General features: G+C 38.1%; 1 protein-coding gene across 1 annotated transcript in view; it reads right to left on the reverse strand.

The window, feature by feature from the left end:
- Positions 1 to 3,389: 3,389 nt before the first annotated feature.
- Positions 3,390 to 22,490, reverse strand: part of TAFA1 (TAFA chemokine like family member 1) — a gene marked incomplete at its 5' end in the record, with an annotated part of 261,036 nt that continues 241,935 nt past the window's right edge. Inside the window, 2 exons of the mRNA XM_053697070.1 lie at positions 3,390 to 3,407; positions 11,760 to 11,884. Of these exons, the coding sequence (XP_053553045.1) occupies positions 3,390 to 3,407; positions 11,760 to 11,884 (143 nt within the window). The remainder of the gene's footprint in view (positions 3,408 to 11,759; positions 11,885 to 22,490) is intronic.

Genomic DNA, 22,490 nt, shown 5'->3' on the forward strand with positions numbered 1-22,490 from the left:
TTTTTTAAGGTGGTATTTTAAAGGGATATGAAACTCAAAATGTTCTTTTGTGATTCCGAAAGAGCGGATCAGGTCCGTCAGACCTTGCTGAATTCGGAGAGCAATACGCTCTCCGTATTCAGCATTGCACCAGCAGCTCTTGTGAGCTGCTGGTGCAACGCCACCCCCTGCAGATTCGCGGCCGCCAGCAGGGAGGAGTCAATCAACCCGATCGTACTCGATCAGGTTGATTTTCGGTGATGTGTGTCCACCTGCTCAGAGCAGGTGGACAGGGTTATGGAGCTTGATAAATGGGCCCCATCCAGAGCTTGATAAATGGGCCCCTATGTGTTAAAGAGATACCTATGTAGGCATGTGGAACACTACATGGCAGGAAAAAGTGCTTCTATCTAGTTTTCTTGCAAATGGAAAACATTCTTGCAAAACTGCTGCCATATAGTGCTCCAAAATGGGCTTTTTCAACAAAAGATACCAAGAGAATGAAAAAATGACAATAGAAGTAAATTAGAAAGTTGTTTAAAATTGCATGTTCTATCTGAATCACAAAATAAATGTTTTGTGTTTCATATCCCTTTAAGGACGCATGATTCCATTTAGAAAAGCACGAAGATTAAAATAAAACTACACTACCTAAAAAAAAATACTCTGAGAAACAAAAAAAACAAAAAAACAACAACAATAATAATAATACATTTGGGGGCATTTTGAGGGGCACTGCCCTCACTGCCCCAATGGACAAGCCATCACTTTTTAATTTCCCTTTAACATTCAGATATAAAATAAATTAAAGACCTCGCTACTTTTCAAACAGAACAGTGGGAAGATTGTATGGGGCATATGTATCAAGCTCCGAATGGAGCTTGATGCCCCGTGTTTCTGGCAAGCCTGCAGGCTCGCCAGAAACAGCAGTTATGAAGCAGCGGTCACAAAGACGAAACAAAATTACAGCTTTTTGGTAAAGCCAATCATTCTACTGTTTTCAGAAAAAGAAATGAGGCTTTTAAAGAAAAGAATATACTCTCTACAGTCAAACATGGTTGAGGTCCACTGATGTTTTGGGGTTGCCTTGCTGCTTCAGGCACTTAATGTCTTGACTGTGTGCATGGCATTGTCAAATCTGAAGACTACCAAATAATTCTGTGATGCAATGTAGGGCCCAGTGTCAGAAAGTTTGTTTCCCATCAGAGGTCATGGGTCTTACAGCAGGACAATGACCCAAAGCACACATCAAAAAGCATGCAGAAATGGTTTAAGGCAAAGCCCCGGAGAGTACTGAACTAGCCAGCAATAAGTCCAGATATAAATCCATAAAGCACCTGTGGAGAGATCTCAAAACAGCAGTTGGGAAAAGGAACTCTTCCAATCTGAGAGACCTGGAGCAGTTGGCAAAGTGATCCAAAATTCCAGTAGAGAGGTGTAAGTAACTCATTGATGGTTACAGGAAGCAATTGATTTCAGTTATTTTTTCCAAGGGGTGTGCTACCAAATATTAAATCGAGGGTGCCAATAATTTTGTCTAGTCCAGTTTTGGAGTTTTGCGTGGAATGTGTCAGATTTGGCTTCTTTTTCTCCACTTTTTGTGTCATACCAATACAAACAAAAAAATAAATAAACATGAGAATGCCTAAACATTTGTAATTGCAAATATTTTTGGCCATGACTGTATAAATATATATATACATATACAGTTAGTTAGATAGATAGATAGATAGATAGATAGATAGATAGATAGATAGAAACATGTATTTAAGAATAAATAGAAAATATTTTGTTATGTGAAGAATATGCAAAATATGAATATTTTATTTCTGGTTAGCGCACTTGAGAAAATGTGATCGGATATTTTTTGCGATATTCCAAGTTCAGCTTTTTGCGTGCGTCAGATTAGCGCTCATGCAAAAACGTTATACTTTCAAGTTGTAACACGTGCGCTACCCAACGTGCGACAAAAGCTTTCTTCTAGCGGGGTTAAAGCACAAGCACAAAATACTGCTCCACTCGTAATCTATCCCAAAATCAACTGCCACAGCTTCATTGGTAGACAAATATATATCTCCATAAGCATGAAAACAAAAAAGCTGTTTTAGTAAGTAAAATAATATTTGTAAAATATGACACATTAAAAACTATTCGCATTTAGATTCCACAAAGAAAGCAAATGACTTAGCTAAGTTCATATACAAATTAATGTGTTTCATGATTATAGTTTTTGTTCTTTTTCTCTTTCACTTTTAACAAAAAGCAATTGCCATATCATTTTCTCAGCAACACAGTTATGACAATTTGTAAGGCACATTTCGGTTATTGGAAAACAAAACAACGCATAAAAGATACTGCACATACAAATTTATACACCTTTAATGCTATTGTTGAGGATATTGCAAGTTAAATTATCTCATAAATAAAATAAGGTTTTTCAGTCTGTAGTAACATCAAATTGCAAATCCAGTTTAACCAAACATTAAAAAAAAGCAAAACAATATGATTTTAATATTTTTTTTTTTCTCTTTTACTTCTTAAAGATAAGCAAATGTGCAAAAACTGAGAAGGATTACTGCATACAGCACAAAGTCTGTAGACATTTTATTTACATCTGAAATACAAATATATCGTAAGCTGTGCTCTATCAAAACCGCCCGCCACTGAAATGCATAATCTCTTGCGGTTATGGTTTGAAAGCTTCCTTTATGCCTAATGGATCCTCCAGAACTCTAAAAAAAATACTTATTGGAAGAGGTTGGAACCATTGATGTTAGTTTGTAAATATCATAAAAATGAACATAAAGATAGGCTGCATGCTATAATCACACATGGGTAAAAAGCTTATGCAACACAATAAAAAAATAACAAATCCGTTCAACGCATTCGGCTGGAACAAAAGGAAGAGCTTGATTCCACTAATTATGTCTTGAATTTGCCCAGTTTTCAGAGTCTGTGATTGACAATATGTAAGGATTTTATAGCTCAGTAGCTCAGTGTTTGAAGAGCTTTCCTTAGCAATATAAATGTGATATAGCTCCTGAAATAAACAAAAACAAAATAGTACCTCCCTTTCATCTTCAGCGCAAGGTCCTGAAATATATACATGATTGATTTGTGAATGGTATTAATAATGGTGTAAATAAGGTTGATGAAGATTTCTGACTGAGCAAAAAAAAGAAGAAAAAAACATCCAAACGTTTTCTTTCCTTTTTTTTTTTTTTTGAAAAAATCTCATGTTTGATTTTCCCAATGGATTGTTTTATTTCACATAGTGAAACCAAGAGAATGCAGTAAAAAGTCAAAGTGCAAGAAAATATCCATTTGGCTTGTAAATCCTTATGGTAGGTCAATTTAATATGGCGTCCTTGATCATCAGTAGACCCATGTCCTAACGGTCAAGTGAAGGATTAGGCTCTTGGATTAATCTGAAAAAAAAAAAAAGAAATACAAAGAAATAAAAAGAATCATGCTGTGAAGTGTTACAGATATACATTGTGAGCTATTCAGATGCCAGTTCCATTTTTATCTAATGTTTGTGTTTTAGATCTATTATCTGCCATCTTTTTTACGCCTTATAGGTTCAGCTGATAACTAGAGAACTCTATGCCAACATCTGAAGCTTTTGTAGCCAAAATTGTATTTTCAAGAATGGAATAGAGACCAATGCACAGGAAAGCAATATTATATAAAGTGTCTGATTATATAAAGGTTAAACTCATATGTAAAATAATGTCTGTAGCAGCAATGCACTGCCTATTTTTAGATGAATTCAGAGAGCCAATCGCAAGAGCCATTTGTACATAGCTGCTAATCATTTGCTCTTGTGACTGATTACATCAGTGTAGGAACTCATTTTCATAAGTCCTCTGATTGGACACCACAAAGGAGACCAGGTAAACATACTCAATCAATGTTTCATCCATCCATGAAATGCTCTGTATGTTGCAAAATGCTGCATATTTTGCCAACAACATTTTTGAAAACAATTTGCAAGATGATCTTTCACAATGCAGTGCTTAAAATGTATTATAAAGTGCATAAAAGTGCACAAAAATACTCTAGTGTGTTACAGCATTTAATTTTTGAGCCATTGCTTGTATATGACTATAGTATTTAACCCCTATCATGCTTAAAGCTGTAAGAATTATGAAACATGCAGCAATATTTATAAATTGTTCATGCTTAATAAGTAATACAAGTTTTTGTTTAAAAATTAATGGTCATAACAGTTTGTTTTCGGAGTAATATGCCCCTTTACATAAGATAAATGATAACTATGTACCTGTAATTTTACTGCAGCAACTAAAGACATGACAGTCTCTATAAACTAATAGCAGGGCAAATATATTCTAAACTCAAATTGAATGTAATCTGTCTCTCATTTCCTATGTAAAACTAATTAGGATTTCCTAGCATGCAAATCCTTCTGAGTAATTTAATATATGTACATGTCAAGGTGACACAATCTCTATAATGTAAGTGATTAATATTTCTTTTCATATCTCTGTAGGTTATTTAATATTGATGTTTAGAGATTATTCTGTTTATTAAAAATCTATACCTCATTGCTAAAACAAGACAATACCTACATGAAATAACTGATCTACTTTATTATTTTTTTAGCTTAAAGGGACATTATACACTCATTTTTTCTTTGCATAAATGTTTTGTAGATGATCTATTTATATAGTCCATATTAAATTAAATTAATGTATAGTTTTGCTTATTTTTAAATAACATTGCTCTGATTTTCAGACTCCTAACCAAGCCCCAAAGTTTTATGTGAATACGCTCAGCTACCTACTCCAGCTTGCTCCTGTTTGTGTAAAGGGTCTTTTCATATGCAAAAGAAGGGGGAGGGGGGAGTGTCTTATTTGCCACTTGCAGTGGGCTTTCCAGCTACCTTTTCAACAGAGCCAAAGTGACAGCTTCTAAGTAAGTTTTTAAACAGTTTTATACTGGATTTTTATATCAGTATCTGTGCATCTTATTCTTTATAGTAGTGTCTATTACATGCAGTTATATGACAATGAGTGTATACTGTCCCTTTAACACAGAATAAAGCCTCTTAAAGGGGTAGTGAATTATTTCTTTGTACATTGAGAATATTGGAAAATGCCTAATGATCGCTCATCAAGGCAACTATTGCAAATCATCTTACAAAGGGTGTGTAAACTGAAGCCCCTTAGATTTTACACAACCAAACAATTTACTTTTATAAATAGTTGTACAACCTTTCCACTGAGGGGCTGAAATTGAATAGATTTCTAGTTCCCAAGCCCCCCCATAGACACATACACACACAATTTAGTGACTCATTAATCTAACAAAAAAGTACTCTTGTATAGAGATGGTAATACAAAATGATAAGTCATATATATATATATATATATATATATATATATATATATATATATATATATATATATATATAAACCTCTGCAATATACTATCATTATTTATTTTGTCCCCTTTTCCTGTAATTACATTTTGAAATTGTGAGCTTTTCAGTTCCTGTTAGAAATGGAAGTGTAGAACACTTTTATATTCCACACAACCATTGGCTGCACACTCCAGTGATCTATGTATAACTGTCCCTAATTGGCCACAGCAAAGAAGGTAACCTAAGTTACAACATGGCAGCTCCCATTGTTTTATAAACACAACAACTTTACACTTATTTTGTCACTATTTAGATAGCTATTGAAACTTAAAAAAGACATCCACATGTTATCCTCAGACTAATCTTTTCTTTGACAGCATCATTCTATTTAGCATTTATTTTGTGTTAAAAATCCCTTTAATTTTGACTTTCATATCACTTAAATTGTTGATGGAAAAAGGCATATGTTTAGTATGTTCCCCTTTAGTTACTGTAAATCTAGGGTATAATGGGTTAAGAAATTGCAATTTTAGCAGTAACATATTATCTAGAGGATTATGACACTTAATTTGAAATAGGATATGCTCCTTTCTCATCCCCATAAATTGTATGGGGTTGAGTGAGTATTAGATGCTATAGACATATGAACAAGCTAGAGAGGGGGGATTCGCACTCTCCTTTCCAGCAGTGATGCTCACAGTAACTGCCCTCTTTAGCAGCTAAAGGGTTAGGCATTGTTAAAAGTCTACAACTTATTATTATCATTGTATCAATATTTTATGAAACTGTCATTGAAGCACCTGAGATTGTCAAAACTATCTTTGAAGGAGAAGGTATAAAATAGCAAAACAGTCTTTAGACAATGATCCTACTTCTTGTTCTTTCCTTTTTAACAAATGTTGTTTTCTATTCATTGAAGAAGTACATTGTATAAAATATGCACTGGGACTGTAAACATCAATAGTAACAAGAACATATTATTTTTAGCCTTAGTGGTCAGTGTGTTATTTTAATATGGCAGGAAAGTCATTCCATTCAGGTATTTTAATGAAGGAAGCAATACAGACAAAGTGACTCTTGACATTCAAAACTTATATATAAGTTAAATTGTCTTGTGTTTTGTTTGCAAATTAAGGTATTTACAGCACTTCAGACACTAAAGCTCTTGTTTTTTTAATTAATCTTACTAAAGTAACATGAAACCCACGCTTTTTTCTTAAATATTCAGCTAGAACTAACAATTTTAAACAATCTTCTAATTTACTTCTATTATCAATTTTGCTTTATTTTCTTGTTAACCCTTATTGAAGGGACAGCAACGCACTATTGGGAGCTAGCTGAACACATCAGTAAGACAGTAATAAGTAGTATATTTTTATAGCATCCAATCAGCAGCTAGCTCCCAGCTCCTGAGCCTACCTAGGTTTTCAACAAAGAATACCAAGAGAACAAAGCAAATTAGTAACTAAAAGTAAATGTGAAAGTTGTTTAAAATTCTATGCTCTATCTGAATCATGAAAGAATTTTTTGGGGTTTTGTGTCCTTTTAAGTTTTCCTTTTATTTTATTTTGTGTTTGTTGCTTCAGTGCAGATTACCTGTATACACTTAATGATCTATCCTAGCCTGGAACCTCAGTGGTCCATCTTTTAATACTTGTATACCCCCTGTTACCACTTATCCTATCTCTTCATCCTCTGACAATCTTTCACATGTTTTATTTAAAAAAAACACACACAACTGGTGATTCAGGTAATCAGAAGTTACGCCCCATCTGCTTGTGCTGTGCACCGACACAATATGTGACTGGAGCTTCTATTGCATGACATACAGTATTTTAAGTAAGAGTACAACATACGCAGAAGAGAGTAAGTTTACTTTGCAATCCAACTTCTGATTGCCTGGGGTTTTAAAAACAATATTTGGAAGATGGGTAAAAGATAAAGAGTGTGGTTAGCATTTACAAGGGTTATAAACAGTAGGAGAGGTGCAAGACTGGTTTAGAATTTGTATGTTTTCCTAAATGCTACTAGTAGATTGATTCTACAATAAACCATTGTTTCATTGTTACTTTGGGTTGGTCCGCTATTCTTTATATTAACTCAAGAGGGACAGATCATTAGGTGTATGTTGCATTGGAGAAAAAATATATATATACAATTTAAAATGAGACTCTAACGCTTTATTTACTCTCTCCCCGCTGGTCACCCATCTGTCCTGAATTGAAAACAAAAATGACTGTGGTTGTTACAGCCAATTACCACTAAGACCACCTGCTTCAATTACACAAAGGAAAAAAAATGCTCAGGACAGAGGAGTAAAAGAAAACCTAAAAATCGTCATACAATCTTTTTACACAGGAATTCCGATAAATTGGGAATAGGGTACAAAATGGGTGTTGAACTTATTGTATTAAAAATATAAAGAATATTTGCATTCTAAGGACTATTACAAATCTAAAATGAAAATAAAATAATAGCAATAAAAATTATTCAATACACAACAGTAAGCAGTGGTTTTGTCCCATCGTTATTGCGTAGCGAGTAACTGTACCTATGAAGTTTCAGGGACTCTCAGTCGCCATTTTCAGCTTGCATCAAGTTGATTATGAGTGACCCTGAAACTTAAAAAAAAAAAAAATATGTAAAACTCCCTCTCCAAATACAAACATGCTGCACTTCATTATCTACCAATAAAGCTATAGAAACTAAACAGCACCTCGATAAAATAAAACATTGTACAGGACATTGTCATGCAATTTATTTTGGCTTTAAATAGCAAGCAATAAATGACCTATAGCAAAAAAATACTAAATAGTGAATTTAATAGTGCATTATTTCCTATTTGTAGCATGGTACTAGTTATATGAATACATTGTATTTCATATCCTGTCAAAAATCCAGGAGTATTTCTTTTAAAATATTGGATTGGATACATTATAAATACAGAGTAATGGCCTCAAAAGGAATAATTAATAATTAAAAATTAAGCCTAAGAATTCACCCTCAATAATGGATTCAAGTATATCAGCCAAACACTGGGATCCTGCCTTTTTCTGTTATGAGACAGTAGTTGTGTTGTGTAAGGTGTTAAATTTCAACCTTTTTTACAAACTGCCAATGAATGAGAAAAGGGCTATACTACTCAAAAAACTCAATAGCCAATTCTGTTCATTTTGCCTTAAAAAAAGCAAATTGTAAAAAAATGTAATCCAGGTATACAGACTGAGAATTCCTTACAGTATTGTGTGCAGTATTTTTTTAAGCAATATCTGCTCAAGGTTGACTAGATTGACTAATTGTTCAGTGAGAACAATATCTTGAATGAAACAGAACCATACAATTGTGAAGTCACACTTTAAAACTCAGCTATTTAATTCCATCAGATATCCTAGCAATAAAAAAGATTTGTCTCACTGTAGAGCTCTTTAGTGAATCTAAATCTATCTGAGGTTTATTCACTTTTATCATGGTGGCTTTAAAGTGATCTTGACAGTAAAACATGCATTCTAGAACCACAGATGGTGAGAGATGTGGGGTTCCAGATAGTCCGCTCACAGTTAGTAGACAATATTAATGTGAGTCTAAATTATAGTAACTTTTGCCTAAAGATTCATTGATTGCCCAGACTTCACTCACAAATAAGGGATAATTTGCAGAAGCTCTTCTTCACGGAAAGGGTGGTTGATTCATGGATTAAACTTCAATTAGAGGTGGTTAAGACAAACACTGTGGGTGACTACAAGAATAAGCATAATGCTATCCTAAGAACTAATGAAGCCTTTATAGGAAATATGGGTAGGCTCACCTGAAACTAATAATAAGAAGAAGCAGTCATAAGACCGCTGCAGCTTAACCTCTCCACCACCCAAAAGGTGGTGGATTGAATTCATCCTGATCCAATGCAATTGTGATGATTGACAGCCCCTGTTAGTGACCGATTGGCCGCCAGTGAGGAGGGGTGGCAATGCTTGTGCAATCATAAATGAGGACAGCATATGCTATCCACATTTATAGATGTCTATAGCGAATCATGTCCGCTCGACACTTGACAAATCAAGCCCTATGGGTTTATGGTTCTTATCTAAATCCATGTTCCTATGTTTATATAGCTATTAAAATAAATCCCTGCATTACAAGCACAGCAAATAACCAACTTTCCGTCTGGGTATATTAGTGGCATTTTTAACACGTCAGAAATGTTCCATTTTACAGCATTAGCTCATACAAAGAAGACTAAATTTTACAGGAAAGAATTGATTTCCAATACAAAGAATAAAGAAATGTTATTGATTTATTACAATGAAGCAAAATAAAACAGCATATCAGAAGAAGCTGTAAATATTCGGAAACATGTTTTGCTTTATCACTTTGTTATTATTACTAATATAGGACTACATTACAAGTGGAGTGATACATTTTTAGGGTTGTTGAGGGCTAACTTTGCTTAAGGTAAATCAGTAGCGCTCCCATGTTTGTTCTGGTATTGCAAGGTGAAAGCAAAAAGTTATTGCTTGAGTGAAAGACTAAGGCACTCAAACATCTGGAGGTCGAATAACATGACCACCATAAAACGCTTTCCCCACAGACTTCTATGGGATACGCTAAAAAAGCATTTTCTTTTATTCGAAGGTGCACTTCCCTATCTGCGCAAAAGCCAAAGGTGCATTAGGATTACTTTAAAGACCTATGTTCTTCACTTAGAAGAAAACTGCTTGTGCAATGCCGTCCCGCAGATTCGCGACAAATCGGCCTCTAGCAGGGGGTGTCAATCAGTCAAATCGTATAGGATCGGGCGGATTGTTGTCCACAGCCTCAGAGCAGGCGGACAAGTTATGAAGCAGCGGTCTTAAGACCGCTGCTTCATAAATTTGTACGTAAACAGGGGCATTCAAGCTCCATTTGGAGCTTGATAATTCGGCCCCCAAGTATGATTGGCTCACCCATGTGCATTGCTAATTCTTCAACAAAGGATATCTAAAGAATTAAGCAAATTAAATAATAGAAGTAACTTGGAATGTTGTTTAAAAATGTATTCACTATCTGAATCATGAAAGAAACATTTTGGGTTTAGTGTCTCTTTAAGGGGCATTATGTATTTATTAATTATAACATTTTGAAAAATATTAATAATTAATGTAAATAATTATTATAGATGTACTAAAGTATTCAAAATAATCCATAGAATATGTATATATATATATATATATATATATATATATATATATATATATATATATATAGTTTAGCAAATGGAGAGCACTTCAAGCCAACGTGCCAGGGTGCAAACAGGAAGCAAATAGAAATAAACGATGGCTTGCACTCGCTGGTCTTTTGCAAAAAACGTACCTTTAATGTAACGTTTCGGGGATCTGTGGAAGGGGATACAGTCCCCGAAACGTTACATTAAAGGCACATTTTTTGCAAAAGACTATATATATAGTCTATTATAGATACTGTAATACATATATAAATATGTATTACAGTATCTATAATAATTATTTATTATTAATAATTTCTTTCAATATTTTATATTTAATATTTCCATAACGCGCCTTAAGATTACTAATTCTTTATGTGCGCTAACCCAACACAGCATTAGACCTAAAGCACAAAATGTGAAGCATGTTATGCATATTTTACATTGCATTGTTCTTCACATAGAAAAATTATATAATTTTTATTATTAAATTTATATATATATATTTATATATATATGTGATAATGCTCATGTAAAAATATATAGCTATATCTATATATCTATGTGAATATATATATATGTAGTATATAGAAAGAGAGAGAAATATTTATGAACATTGTAATGTGAAATATTAATAACTCCTGTCAGTTTTGCGTGTGATCGATAAGTGTTTTTTTTCTGCGCTCTCCATTAAAGTCTATAAGGGAAAAAGTTAGAACAGTCATGATATCCACGGTTCTGAAGTTAGCCAGCATCGGGTTTCAGTTGCGCACAAAAGTCTTACTTTTAACTTGTAATGCGAGCACAAAAAAGCTTCCTCCTAGTGTTTTTTTTGCTCAAGCATTAGCGCTAGCTACCGTTCCATTTGTAATCTGGCCCCTAGTGGGTTAACTGTATAATCGCTCACTGTGATTTACTAAGGTCAGAAATAATGTTCAATTAACACTATACAATTGCTACTGAGAAACCAAGGGCAAGCAGATCATTAGTAATATCATTAATTTCACAAATGCAATATAATGTATTGATAGATACTACAGGGTTTTTTCTTTACTGATAAGCATCCCCGCCTTTTATAGCTATTATTTTAGTTAAAAAGCCCAGACCTGATACACACATTTTATTTATGTATTTATTGCTTAAAATTAGAGCTCTTTAAAAACACTTTCTAATTCGGCAATAGCCATTAATACTTACTCTGGTAGTCTTTATCTTATTGCCAGATGCGCACATCCATCCTGAATTATCCGGGAGGGTCTTGCATTCCTCTCCTTCCAGGCAAGGGTCCATCTCACACCACCATTTTCCAATAACTATGGAAGCTAAGGAAGAAATAAATAAGGTGCGTTAACATACACACATTGCCTTGTATATCTAAGCACTCTACAGTGCTTCACTCAAAGAGGCACCTGCCAGAGCTGTTAGTTGCATGAAGTACATCAGCTCTCCACACCCCTTGTCTCTCACAGTGTATACTACATATATGGCAGCCCAGAGGTGTTAATTATCTTTAAAGGGACAGCACATATTGCATCTCCCAAGCAGAAAACAAATGGCCAGTGATTAGAGTATGTGCAACCGATGCTCCTGATTGGTTGACCAGCCATGTTCTGCTCAGTTGCTGCAATTCTTAAAACTCCTGAACAGAACTTTACCTGTGTGTCTTACACTTTTTGTGGGGGATAAAACATTATGGGGTCGGTCATAATGTATTGGCTATAAACTCCCGAAAATTATTTTTTATTATCTATCACACTGCTATATCATATCATTTTTAAAAACCTGCCACCGAGAACACATTTTCTACAGAAAGGCTCCTGAAAAGGATTTTCGAGTGTTAACTTCTTGTTTTTGAAATAGAAACTGGGAGTTAGCTTCAAACTGACACATACAATAGCCCATTTAAAGGTCACATGAATTCTCTATTCATGTAACTCCTTTCTTCATATGGCACGGAAAATGCTCCTTTGCATGTGACATTCACCTATTAACCTATTGTCACCACAAGGCATCCTCAACAGCTATATGAATAACCTATGTATCTTGGCAGGATGGGCATACTTCTATAGTCACTCCAGGACAGCAACATCTACATATGGTGTGATTTTATATTTAATTTTTCATATTTGATTGTAATTCTCACTCACACTGGGAAGATTGTCACTAACAGTACTGACGTCATTAACATTGTGTTTTTAAAGCAGATCACAGCTTTCAGAGTTAACTAATGCCATCCATTTCCATCCGCACCACTGCTAACCCATCTAAATGCATCTTTTAGGTTATCTGGATGGATAGGTTATGCAATGTTTTCTATCGTTATGTTGGCTTTTGAAAACTTTCACACAAACTGTTGAAACTATATTTTTCTTGTTTGTTAAAGTCCCCGATTCATTATGGCGTTAACTGAAAACAAGATTCTGGAGATAAGTTTATTATAGCTTTGAACGTGATTTTCACTTCTTTTAAACTGTAACTCATGACCCGATGTTGTTCACAAAACAGTGCATATATTATTGAATTTGTATTCTGGAAGGAGCATTTGTAAACATGCGTTCAATATTATATGCAATATCGTGAATGAGTTTTAACTTAGCGTGCATGGAGGCTCGTCCCCTAATAAAATCTGTGTACAAATGTGCAATCTTGTTTAAGGGTCTGTTAAAAAAGATACTAAGCAGAAAATAAGCATATTTGTGATTTACAGTCATTTGCATAGAAACTTGTTTACAATTCACATCAAAAGGAACTGGACCTTTAACAAACAAGGGAAATAAACATAGTTTAAAGGAATCTTTGTGAAAGTTGTGAAACACCCCTATGGAAATAGAAAAACAGTGCATATTCTGCCCATCCAGATAACCTAAAATATGCATTTAGATGGGTTAGCAGTGGTGCAGATGAAAACGGATTGCTTATTAGCCAGTGACTACACACCCTGCAGCTTCAGACCTCCCAACAGTCCCGCTAAGGCTGCCATATGTCATGATTGATGGAATTGTTCTTAGCCCCACCCACAGATACACCCAGAAACCACCCAGACATGCCCATTGTCCATCCTGAAACAGACCTGATCCAACCCACTACCCACTCATGACCCCCTCTGGTCACTGCCACCTCAAAACAGTAACAGCCCGCCTCAACCTTCTGATTCGCTAATACCAAACCATTAATGTTAATAGATAGGCTGATTTATTGGTGATCAGGAATAGGTGATCACACAGACATTTACAGGGGGAGCATAACAATAAAACGCCCCCTTTAAAAAAAACAATATTATTGACAACATATGTAATAGAAGTGAGTAACATTTTGTATACAATTGCAGTAACATAAGTGGAAGCTTATATCTGGATATAAAGAGCTAAATCCCCCCCCCCCATTGCACACTCATATGGACAGGCACATATTTCTACAAACAAAAAACTAATGGCTAGATTATGAGTTGTGCGTTAGGGTAAAAAAGCAGCGTTAAGAGGTCCTAACGCTGCTTTTTTACCCCCACTGCTATTACGAGTCTTGAAGGTTTAGGGTCACCACACACTTCTTTGGCCTTACCGCAAAATGACTTGCGTAAACTTTGTAAAGTCTTTTTTCTATGGGACTTCCATAGCGCCGGTATTATGAGTCTGTCCTGGGAGGCCAAAAAGTGAGTGGTACACCATTTAAAAGTCAATAGTTATGAGTTTCTTGGTACAACGCCGTAGCATAAAATTCATAACTATACTGCTAAAAAGTACACTAACACCCATAAACTACCTATTAACCCCTAAACCGAGGCCCTTCCGCATCGCAAACACTAAAATAAATTTTTTAACCCCTAATCTGCAGCTCCGGACACCGCCGCCACCTACATTATATTTATGAACCCCTAATCTGCTGCACCCAACATCGCTGACACCTACATTATATTTATTAACCCCTAATCTGCTGCCCCCAATGTCGTTGCAACCTACCTACACTTATTAACCCCTAATCTGCCGCCCCCAACGTCGCCGCAACTATAATAAACAAATTAACCCCTAAACCGCCGCACTCCCGCCTCGCAAACATTAGTTAAATATTATTAACCCCTAATCTGCCATCCCTAACATCGCCGCCACCTACCTACATTTAACCCCTAATCTGCCGCCCCAACATCACCACCACTATACTAAATGTATTAACCCCTAAACCTAAGTCTAGCCCTAACCCTAACACCCCCTAACTTAAATATAATGAAAAAAAATCTAAATAAAATTACTATCATTAACTAAATTATTCCTATTTAAAACTAAATACTTACCTATAAAATAAACTCTAAGCTAGCTACAATATAACTAATAGTTACATTGTAGCTAGCGTAGGGTTTATTTTTATTTTACAGGCAAGTTTGTATTTATTTTAACTAGGTACAATAGTTATTAAATAGTTATTAACTATTTACTAACTACCTAGCTAAAATAAATACAAAAGTACCTGTAAAATAAAACCTAACCTAAGTTACACTAACACCTAACACTACACTATAATTAAATAAATTAACTAAATTAAATACAATTAGCTAGAGTACAAAACAAAACAAACAAATTACAGAAAATAATAAACAAATTACAAGATATTTAAACTAATTACACCTAATCTAATAGCCCTATTAAAATTAAAAAAGCACCCCCAAAATAAAAAACCCTAGCTTAAACTAAACTACCAATAACCCTTAAAATGGCCTTTTACGGGGCATTGCCCCAAAGTAATCAGCTCTTTTACCTGTAAAAAAAACAAACAAACATCCCCCCCAACAGTAAAACCCACCACCCAGACAACCAAACCCCCAAATAAAATACTATCTAAAAAAAACCTAAGCTCCACATTGACCTGAAAAGGGCATTTGGATCGGCATTGCCCTTAAAAGGACAGTTAGTTCTTTTGCAGGCCCAAAGTCCCTAACCTAAAAATAAAACCCACCCAATACACCCTTAAAAAACCTAACACTAACTCCCTGAAGATCGTCTTACTGGGAGAAGTCTTCATCCAAGCCAGGCCGAAGTCCTCAACGAAGCCGGGAGAAGTCTTCAAACAAGCCGGGCAAAGTGGTCCTCCAGACGGGCAGAAGTCTTCATCCAGACGGCATCTTCTATTTTCATCCATCCGGCGCATAGCGGGTCCATCTTCAAGACATCCGACGCGGAGCATCCTCTTCATCCGACGACTAAAGATGAATGAAGGTACCTTTAAGTGACGTCATCCAAGATGGCGTCCCTTAGATTCCAATTGGCTGATAGAATTCTATCAGCCAATCGGAATTAAGGTAGAAAAAATCCAATTGGCTGATGCAATCAGCCAATAGGATTGAAGTTCAATCCTATTGGCTGATCCCATCAGCCAATAGTATTGAGCTTGCATTCTATTGGCTGTTCCAATCAGCCAATAGAATGCAAGCTCAATCCTATTGGCTGACCTTTAAGTGACGTCACTTAAAGGTACCTTCATTCATCTTTAGTCATCAGATGAAGAGGATGCTCCGCGTCGGATGTCTTGAAGATGGACCCGCTGGATGAAGATAGAAGATACCGTCTGGATGAAGACTTCTGCCCATCTGGAGGACCACATTGCCCGGCTTGGATGAAGACTTCTCCCGGTAAGTCTATCTTCAGGGGGTTAGTGTTAGGTTTTTTAAGGGTGTATTGGGTGGGTTTTATTTTTAGGTTAGGGTTTGGGCCTGAAAAAGAGCTAACTGCCCTTTAAAGGGCAATGCCCATCCAAATGCCCTTTTCAGGGCTTTTCAGGGCAATGGGGATCTTAGGTTTTTTTAGATAGTATTTTATTTAGGGATTGGTTGTGTGGGTGGTGGGTTTTACTGTTGGGGGGGTTGTTTGTAATTTTTTTTTACAGGAAAAGGGCTGATTATTTTGGGGAAATGCCCCGCAAAAGGCCCTTTTAAGGGCTATTGGTAGTTTAGTTTAGGCTAGGGTTTTTTTTATTTTGGGGGGTCTTTTTTATTTTAATATGGCTATTAGATTAGGAGTAATTAGTTTAAATATCTTGTAATTTCTTTATTATTTTCTGTAATTTAGTGGGGGTTTTTGTACTTTAGCTAATTTAATTTAATTTAGGTAATTGTATTTAATTTAGTTAATTTATTTAATTATAGTGTAGTGTTAGGTGTTAGTGTAACTTAGGTTAGGTTTTATTTTACAGGTACTTTTTTGTATTTATTTTAGCTACGTAGTTATTAAATAGCTAATAACTATTTAGTAACTAGTCTACCTAGTTAAAATAAATACAAACTTGCCTGTAAAATACAAATAAACCCTAAGATAGCTTAGGGTTTATTTTATAGGTAAGTATTTAGTTTTAAATAGGAATAATTTAGTTAATGATAGTAATATTTATTTAGATTTATTGTAATTATATTTAAGTTAGGGGGTGTTAGGGTTAGACTTAGGTTTAGGGGTTAATAACTTTAATATAGTGGCGGCGACGTTGGGGGCAGCAGATTAGGGGTTAATAAATGTAGGTAGTGTCAGGGTGCCAGGAATCAGACTGAGACGAGAAGTGCAAAAATAATCACACTTTTATTAATAGCAAAAAATAATAAAAAGTCCACAAGTCAAATAACAAGCTAGAAGTCAAAACCAGAGCTGGTAGTCAGACGAGCCGAGTCAGGAGCCAAAGCGAATAGTCAGACGAGCCGGAATCAGCAACAAAGAAAACAGCAGAGTCAGGAACAGCCAGGGATCGGGAACCAGGAAGGACGTCAGGCAGCCAGGTAATACACAGGAACTCTCACAAACAGGTCTGAGACAACGCAAAGGCAAAGCATACTGAACAGAGTCCGATGATGCACAGCAGTCTAGTCATAAAAGGAAGTGCAGGAAATGAGCAGCATCCCCCACAATGCACCATAGTCAGGAAGAGAGGTGAGGAAAATGGCTGTCAGCAGCACATGGCAAACAAAACAGGGAAAAAGCCCTGACAGTACCCTCCCCTCAACGACCCCTCCCCCACGGGAAGACAAAAGGCTTATTGGGGAAACGGGCATAGAAGGCACGGAGGAGGGCGGGGGCATGAACATCAGAGGAGAACGCTCCTCCGGACAGTAGCCCCTCCAGTGAACAAAATACTGTACACGGCCCCTGGACATACGAGAGTCAATAATGCTGCTGACCTCATACTCCTCATGGTTGTCAACAAAGATAGGATGGGGACGAGGCAACACAGTGGTAATCTGATTACAAACCAATGGTTTCAAGAGGGAGACATGAAAAACATTGGAGATGCGCATAGCAGGAGGAAGGTCAAGAGCGTAGGCCACAGGATTAACCCGTCGGAGTATTCGAAAAGGATCAACATAACGGGGAGCCAATTTATTGGAAGGCACACAAAGGTTCAAGTTGCGGGAGGACAGCCAAACTCTCTCACCAACGTGGTAGGAAGGTGCGGGCAGACGCCTACGATCAGCCTGGAACTTTTGATGCTGCATAGAACGATAAAGGCAATCCTGAATCTGCACCCACGTGGAAAGGAGTTGCCGGAGATGCTCCTCCAAAGCCGGAATACCCTGAGACATTAATGAATCAGGCAACAAGGATGGTTGAAACCCATAATTCGACATGAATGGGGATAACTTGGAGGAATCATTAATAGCACTATTACGAGCAAATTCTGCCCAAGGTAACAGTTCAGACCAATTATTGTGGTGATCTGAGACATAGCAATGGATGAACTGTTCCAGAGCTTGATTAGACTGTTCTGCAGCCCCATTGGATTGAGGGTGATATGCCGAGGAGAAGGAAAGCTGGATCCTCATTTGAGCACAAAATGAAGGCCAAAATCTGGAGACAAACTGGCTACCCCGGTCCGACACTATCTCCTTGGGTAACCCATGTAAACGGAAGACCTCCGGGCAAAAATTGAAGCAAGCTCCTGAGCGGTAGGCAGCTTCATCAAGGGAATGCAATGTGACATTTTAGAAAAATGGTCAACCGCCATAAGGATAACAGTATTGCCATTGGAAACAGGGAGCTCGACAATGAAGTCCATGGAAAGATGTGTCCAAGGACGCTCACCATTAGCAATAGGTTGAAGAAGACCTACAGGAAGACATCGAGGAGTCTTATTATGTGCACATACTGAGCAGGAGGCAACATACGCAGCAACATCAGAACGAAGACCAGGCCACCAGAATTGTCGAGTAACAGACCAAATCATTTGGTTCACGCCTGGGTGACCTGCGGCTTTAGGATAGTGGGAAGTGTGCAAAAGTTTAGTTTGAAGATTCTCAGGAACAAAACACTTACCACTAGGTTTCTCAGGAGGTGCATTGGTTTATGCAGTTAGGATCTCTTCCCCCAAGGGAGAAGTCAAATTAGTATGTATGGTAGCCAAAATATGGTCAGGAGGTATAACAGGAGTAGGTACAGACTCCTCCTTGGACAGAGGCGAAAATTGTCGAGAGAGGGCATCAGCCCTAACATTCTTACTACCAGGCAGGTAGGAGACCACATAATTAAACCGAGACAAAAATAGCGCCCATCTGGCCTGTCGGGGCGACAAACGTTTTGCTTCAGATAGATAAGTTAAATTCTTGTGGTCAGTAAGAATGAGCACTGGCACGCTAGTACCCTCGAGAAGATGCCTCCATTCCTTGAGTGCCAAATTATGGCCAGTAATTCCCTGTCGCCAATTTCATAATTGCACTCCTCTGGAGACAATTTCTTAGAGAAGAAACCACATGGATGCAAGGAACCGTCAGGCATAGGACGTTGAGACAAGAGGGCACCTACTCCAGTCTCAGATGCATCAACCTCAAGAACGAAAGGCAGGACAGGGTTAGGATGAGCCAGAACTGGAGTGGCAGCAAAGGCAGTCTTAAGACTATCAAAGGCCTTAATGGCAGTAGGTGACCAATGGAGTGGATCATTCTCTTTACGGGTCATGTCTGTAATAGGTTTGACCAAGGAAGAAAAGTTTTTAATAAACTTACTATAGTAATTGGCGAACCCCAAAAAACGTTGAATAGACCGAAGACCAACTGGGCGAGGTCACTGCAGAACTGCAGATAACTTGTCAGGATCCATGGAGAACCCTGCAACGGAGATAACATAACCTAGGAAGGTTACTTGAGTCTGATGGAACTCACATTTCTCTAGTTTACAAAACAGGTTGTTCTCACATAGTCTCTGAAGAACCCGTGTAACATCAGAACAATGAGCCTCAAGTGTGGGTGAGTGTATGAGGATGTCGTCTTAGTACACCACAGCACACTGTTGCAACATATCTCGTAGGACATCATTAATAAATTCCTGAAAATCAGCAGGAGCATTACATAGGCCAAAGGGCATTACAAGATACTCATAATGCCTGCTCCTAGTGTTAATTGCTGTTTTCCATTCGTGGCCCTCCTTAATCCTAACGAGATTGTACGCTCCTCTCAAATCAAGTTTAGTAAAGACCCTAGCTCCCTTGAGGCGGTCAAAGAGTTCCGTAATGAGCGGAATAGGGTAAGCATTCTTAATGGTGAGATGATTAAGACCCCTAAAATCGATGCATGGTCTTAACTCACCACCCTTTTTCTTCACAAAGAAGAAGCCAGCCCCTGCAGGGGAGAAGGATTTGCATATGATCCCCCATGACAGAGCATCGTCAACATACTCCTCCATAGCACAATTCTCTGCAACAGACAGAGGGTACACCCGGCCCCGAGGAGTAATGGCTCCTGGTTGCAGGTCTATGGCACAATCATAAAACCTCTGGCAATTGAGATACCGAAGAAGTGCACAAGACTTTAACTGGTTTCTGAAGACAAGTGGAAATACATTGCGGGGACCACGACAAAATTTCAGACCTGCGCCAGTTGAGACTGGGATTGTGCTTTTGGAACCAGGGATAATCCAGAACAACTGGAAAATTCGGAGAGTTTATCACCTCGCTCTGGAGAGTTTCAAAAATGGAGAGCCCCAACAGCCATGGACAACGGAGCAGTTTCGTGAGTAACGAGTGCGGGCTGAAGGGGCCTGCCATCAATGGCCTCAATAGCAAGCGGAACGGACCGAGGCAAAACAGGAATGGAGTGCTTTGATACAAAAGCACTGTCAATGAAATAGCCCGCAGCACTGGAGTCAACAAGAGCCTGAGTGACTATGGAGGAGTCCACCAGGAATGGACAACCGTGACCAAAGGTTTCTCCTTAAGTGGTTCCGGGGAAGAGGATAAACCACCCAAGGTCTGCCTCCGAAAGGACCTTAGGTGTGAGCGTTTCCCGGCCTTGTAGGACAAGACTTCAAAAGGTGGCCTTGTAACCCACAATAGAGGCAGAGCCCCTCCCTCCTCCTAAAGGTCGTCTCCGCCGCGGAGAGACGCGTGAATCCCAACTGCATCGGCTCAGCAGTACCTGGTGACTCGGGACCAGGAGGCATGGGAGGAAAGGGAGGCATGGGTGGGAACGAACACGTAGGAGACAATGGAACAGGAGGCTTCCGCAAGCGCTCCTTGAAAGAGGGCTTCTCTGAGTCTGATGTCAATTAGGATCAAAAAAGACAGCAACTTCGTCTTTAATCGCATCAGAGAGCCCATGAAAGAAGGCAGCAACAAGGGCTTCATTGTTCCAACATACCTCTGTGGCAAGCGTATGGAACTCAATATCATACTGACCAACAGATCTTGTACCTTGCTGAATGGACATGAGTCGTTTAGCAGCAGAGGAGGAGCGAGCCGGAACATCAAATACCTTTCGAAAGGAGACCACAAATTCAGGGTAATTTGAAATCACTGTTTTATTTGTCTCCCACAAGGGATTAGCCCAGGCAAGAGCTGTGTCAGAGAGTAACAAGAGGTGAAATCCCACCTTAGCTCTGTCAGAGGGAAACGCCTGAGGTAACATCTCAAAGTAAATGCCCACCTGGTTCAAAAACCCTCTGCACTGAATAGGATCGCCTCCATATCGCTGAGGTAGAGGTGCAGAACCGGTCATGCTCCTGGTAGGCATAGGTGCAGCAGCGGAAACAGGAGCAGCCATAACTTGCGGGACACTTTGGTCCAAATGTGCAGTGCCAGTCAGCAGCCTTTGCAGGGCTAGTGCAAATTGATCCAAGCGGTGATCCTGTACATCCATCCTGGAAATGATGGCAGGTAAAAGTGAATTATTAGCACCATTAGGATTCATGGCCTTTGCGTAATATCAGGGTGCCAGGAATCAGACTGAGATGAGAAGTGCAAAAATAATCACACCTTTATTAATAGCAAAAAATAATAAAAAGTCCACAAGTCAAATAAAAAGCCAGGAGTCAAAACCAGAGCTGGTAGTCAGACGAGCCGAGTCAGGAGCCAAAGCGAATTGTCAGACGAGCCGGAATCAGCAACAAGGAAAACAGCAGAGTCAGGAACAAGCCAGGGATCAGGAACCAGGAAGGACGTCAGGCAGCCAGGTAATACACAGGAACTCTCACAAACAGGTCTGAGACAACGCAAAGGCAAAGCATAAGGAACAGAGGCCCTTTAAATAATAAGTGATGACATCACAATTCTGAGACTGCATCCTGTCTCACACGGATGATGCACAGCAGTCTGGCCATAAAAGGAAGTGCAGGAAATGAGCAGCATCCCCCACAATGCACCATAGTCAGGAAGAGAGGTGAGGAAAATGGCTGTCAGCAGCACATGGCAAAAAAACCAGGGAAAAAACCCTGACAGGTAGGTTGCGGCGAAATTGGGGGCGGCACATTAGGGGTTAATAAATAGTTTGTAGGTGTTGGCGATGTTGGGGGCAGCAGATTAGGGGTTCAAAAGTATAATGTAGGTGGCGGCGGTGTCCGGAGCGGCAGATTAGGGGTTAATAATATAATGTAGGTGTCGACGATGTCAGTGGCAGCAGATAATAGGTTAACAAGGTAAGATTAGGTGTGTTTAGACTCGGGGTTCATGTTAGGGTGTTAGGTGTAAACATAACTT

Source organism: Bombina bombina, unplaced genomic scaffold (assembly GCF_027579735.1).
Source record: "Bombina bombina isolate aBomBom1 unplaced genomic scaffold, aBomBom1.pri scaffold_551, whole genome shotgun sequence".
NCBI lineage: Eukaryota > Metazoa > Chordata > Amphibia > Anura > Bombinatoridae > Bombina > Bombina bombina.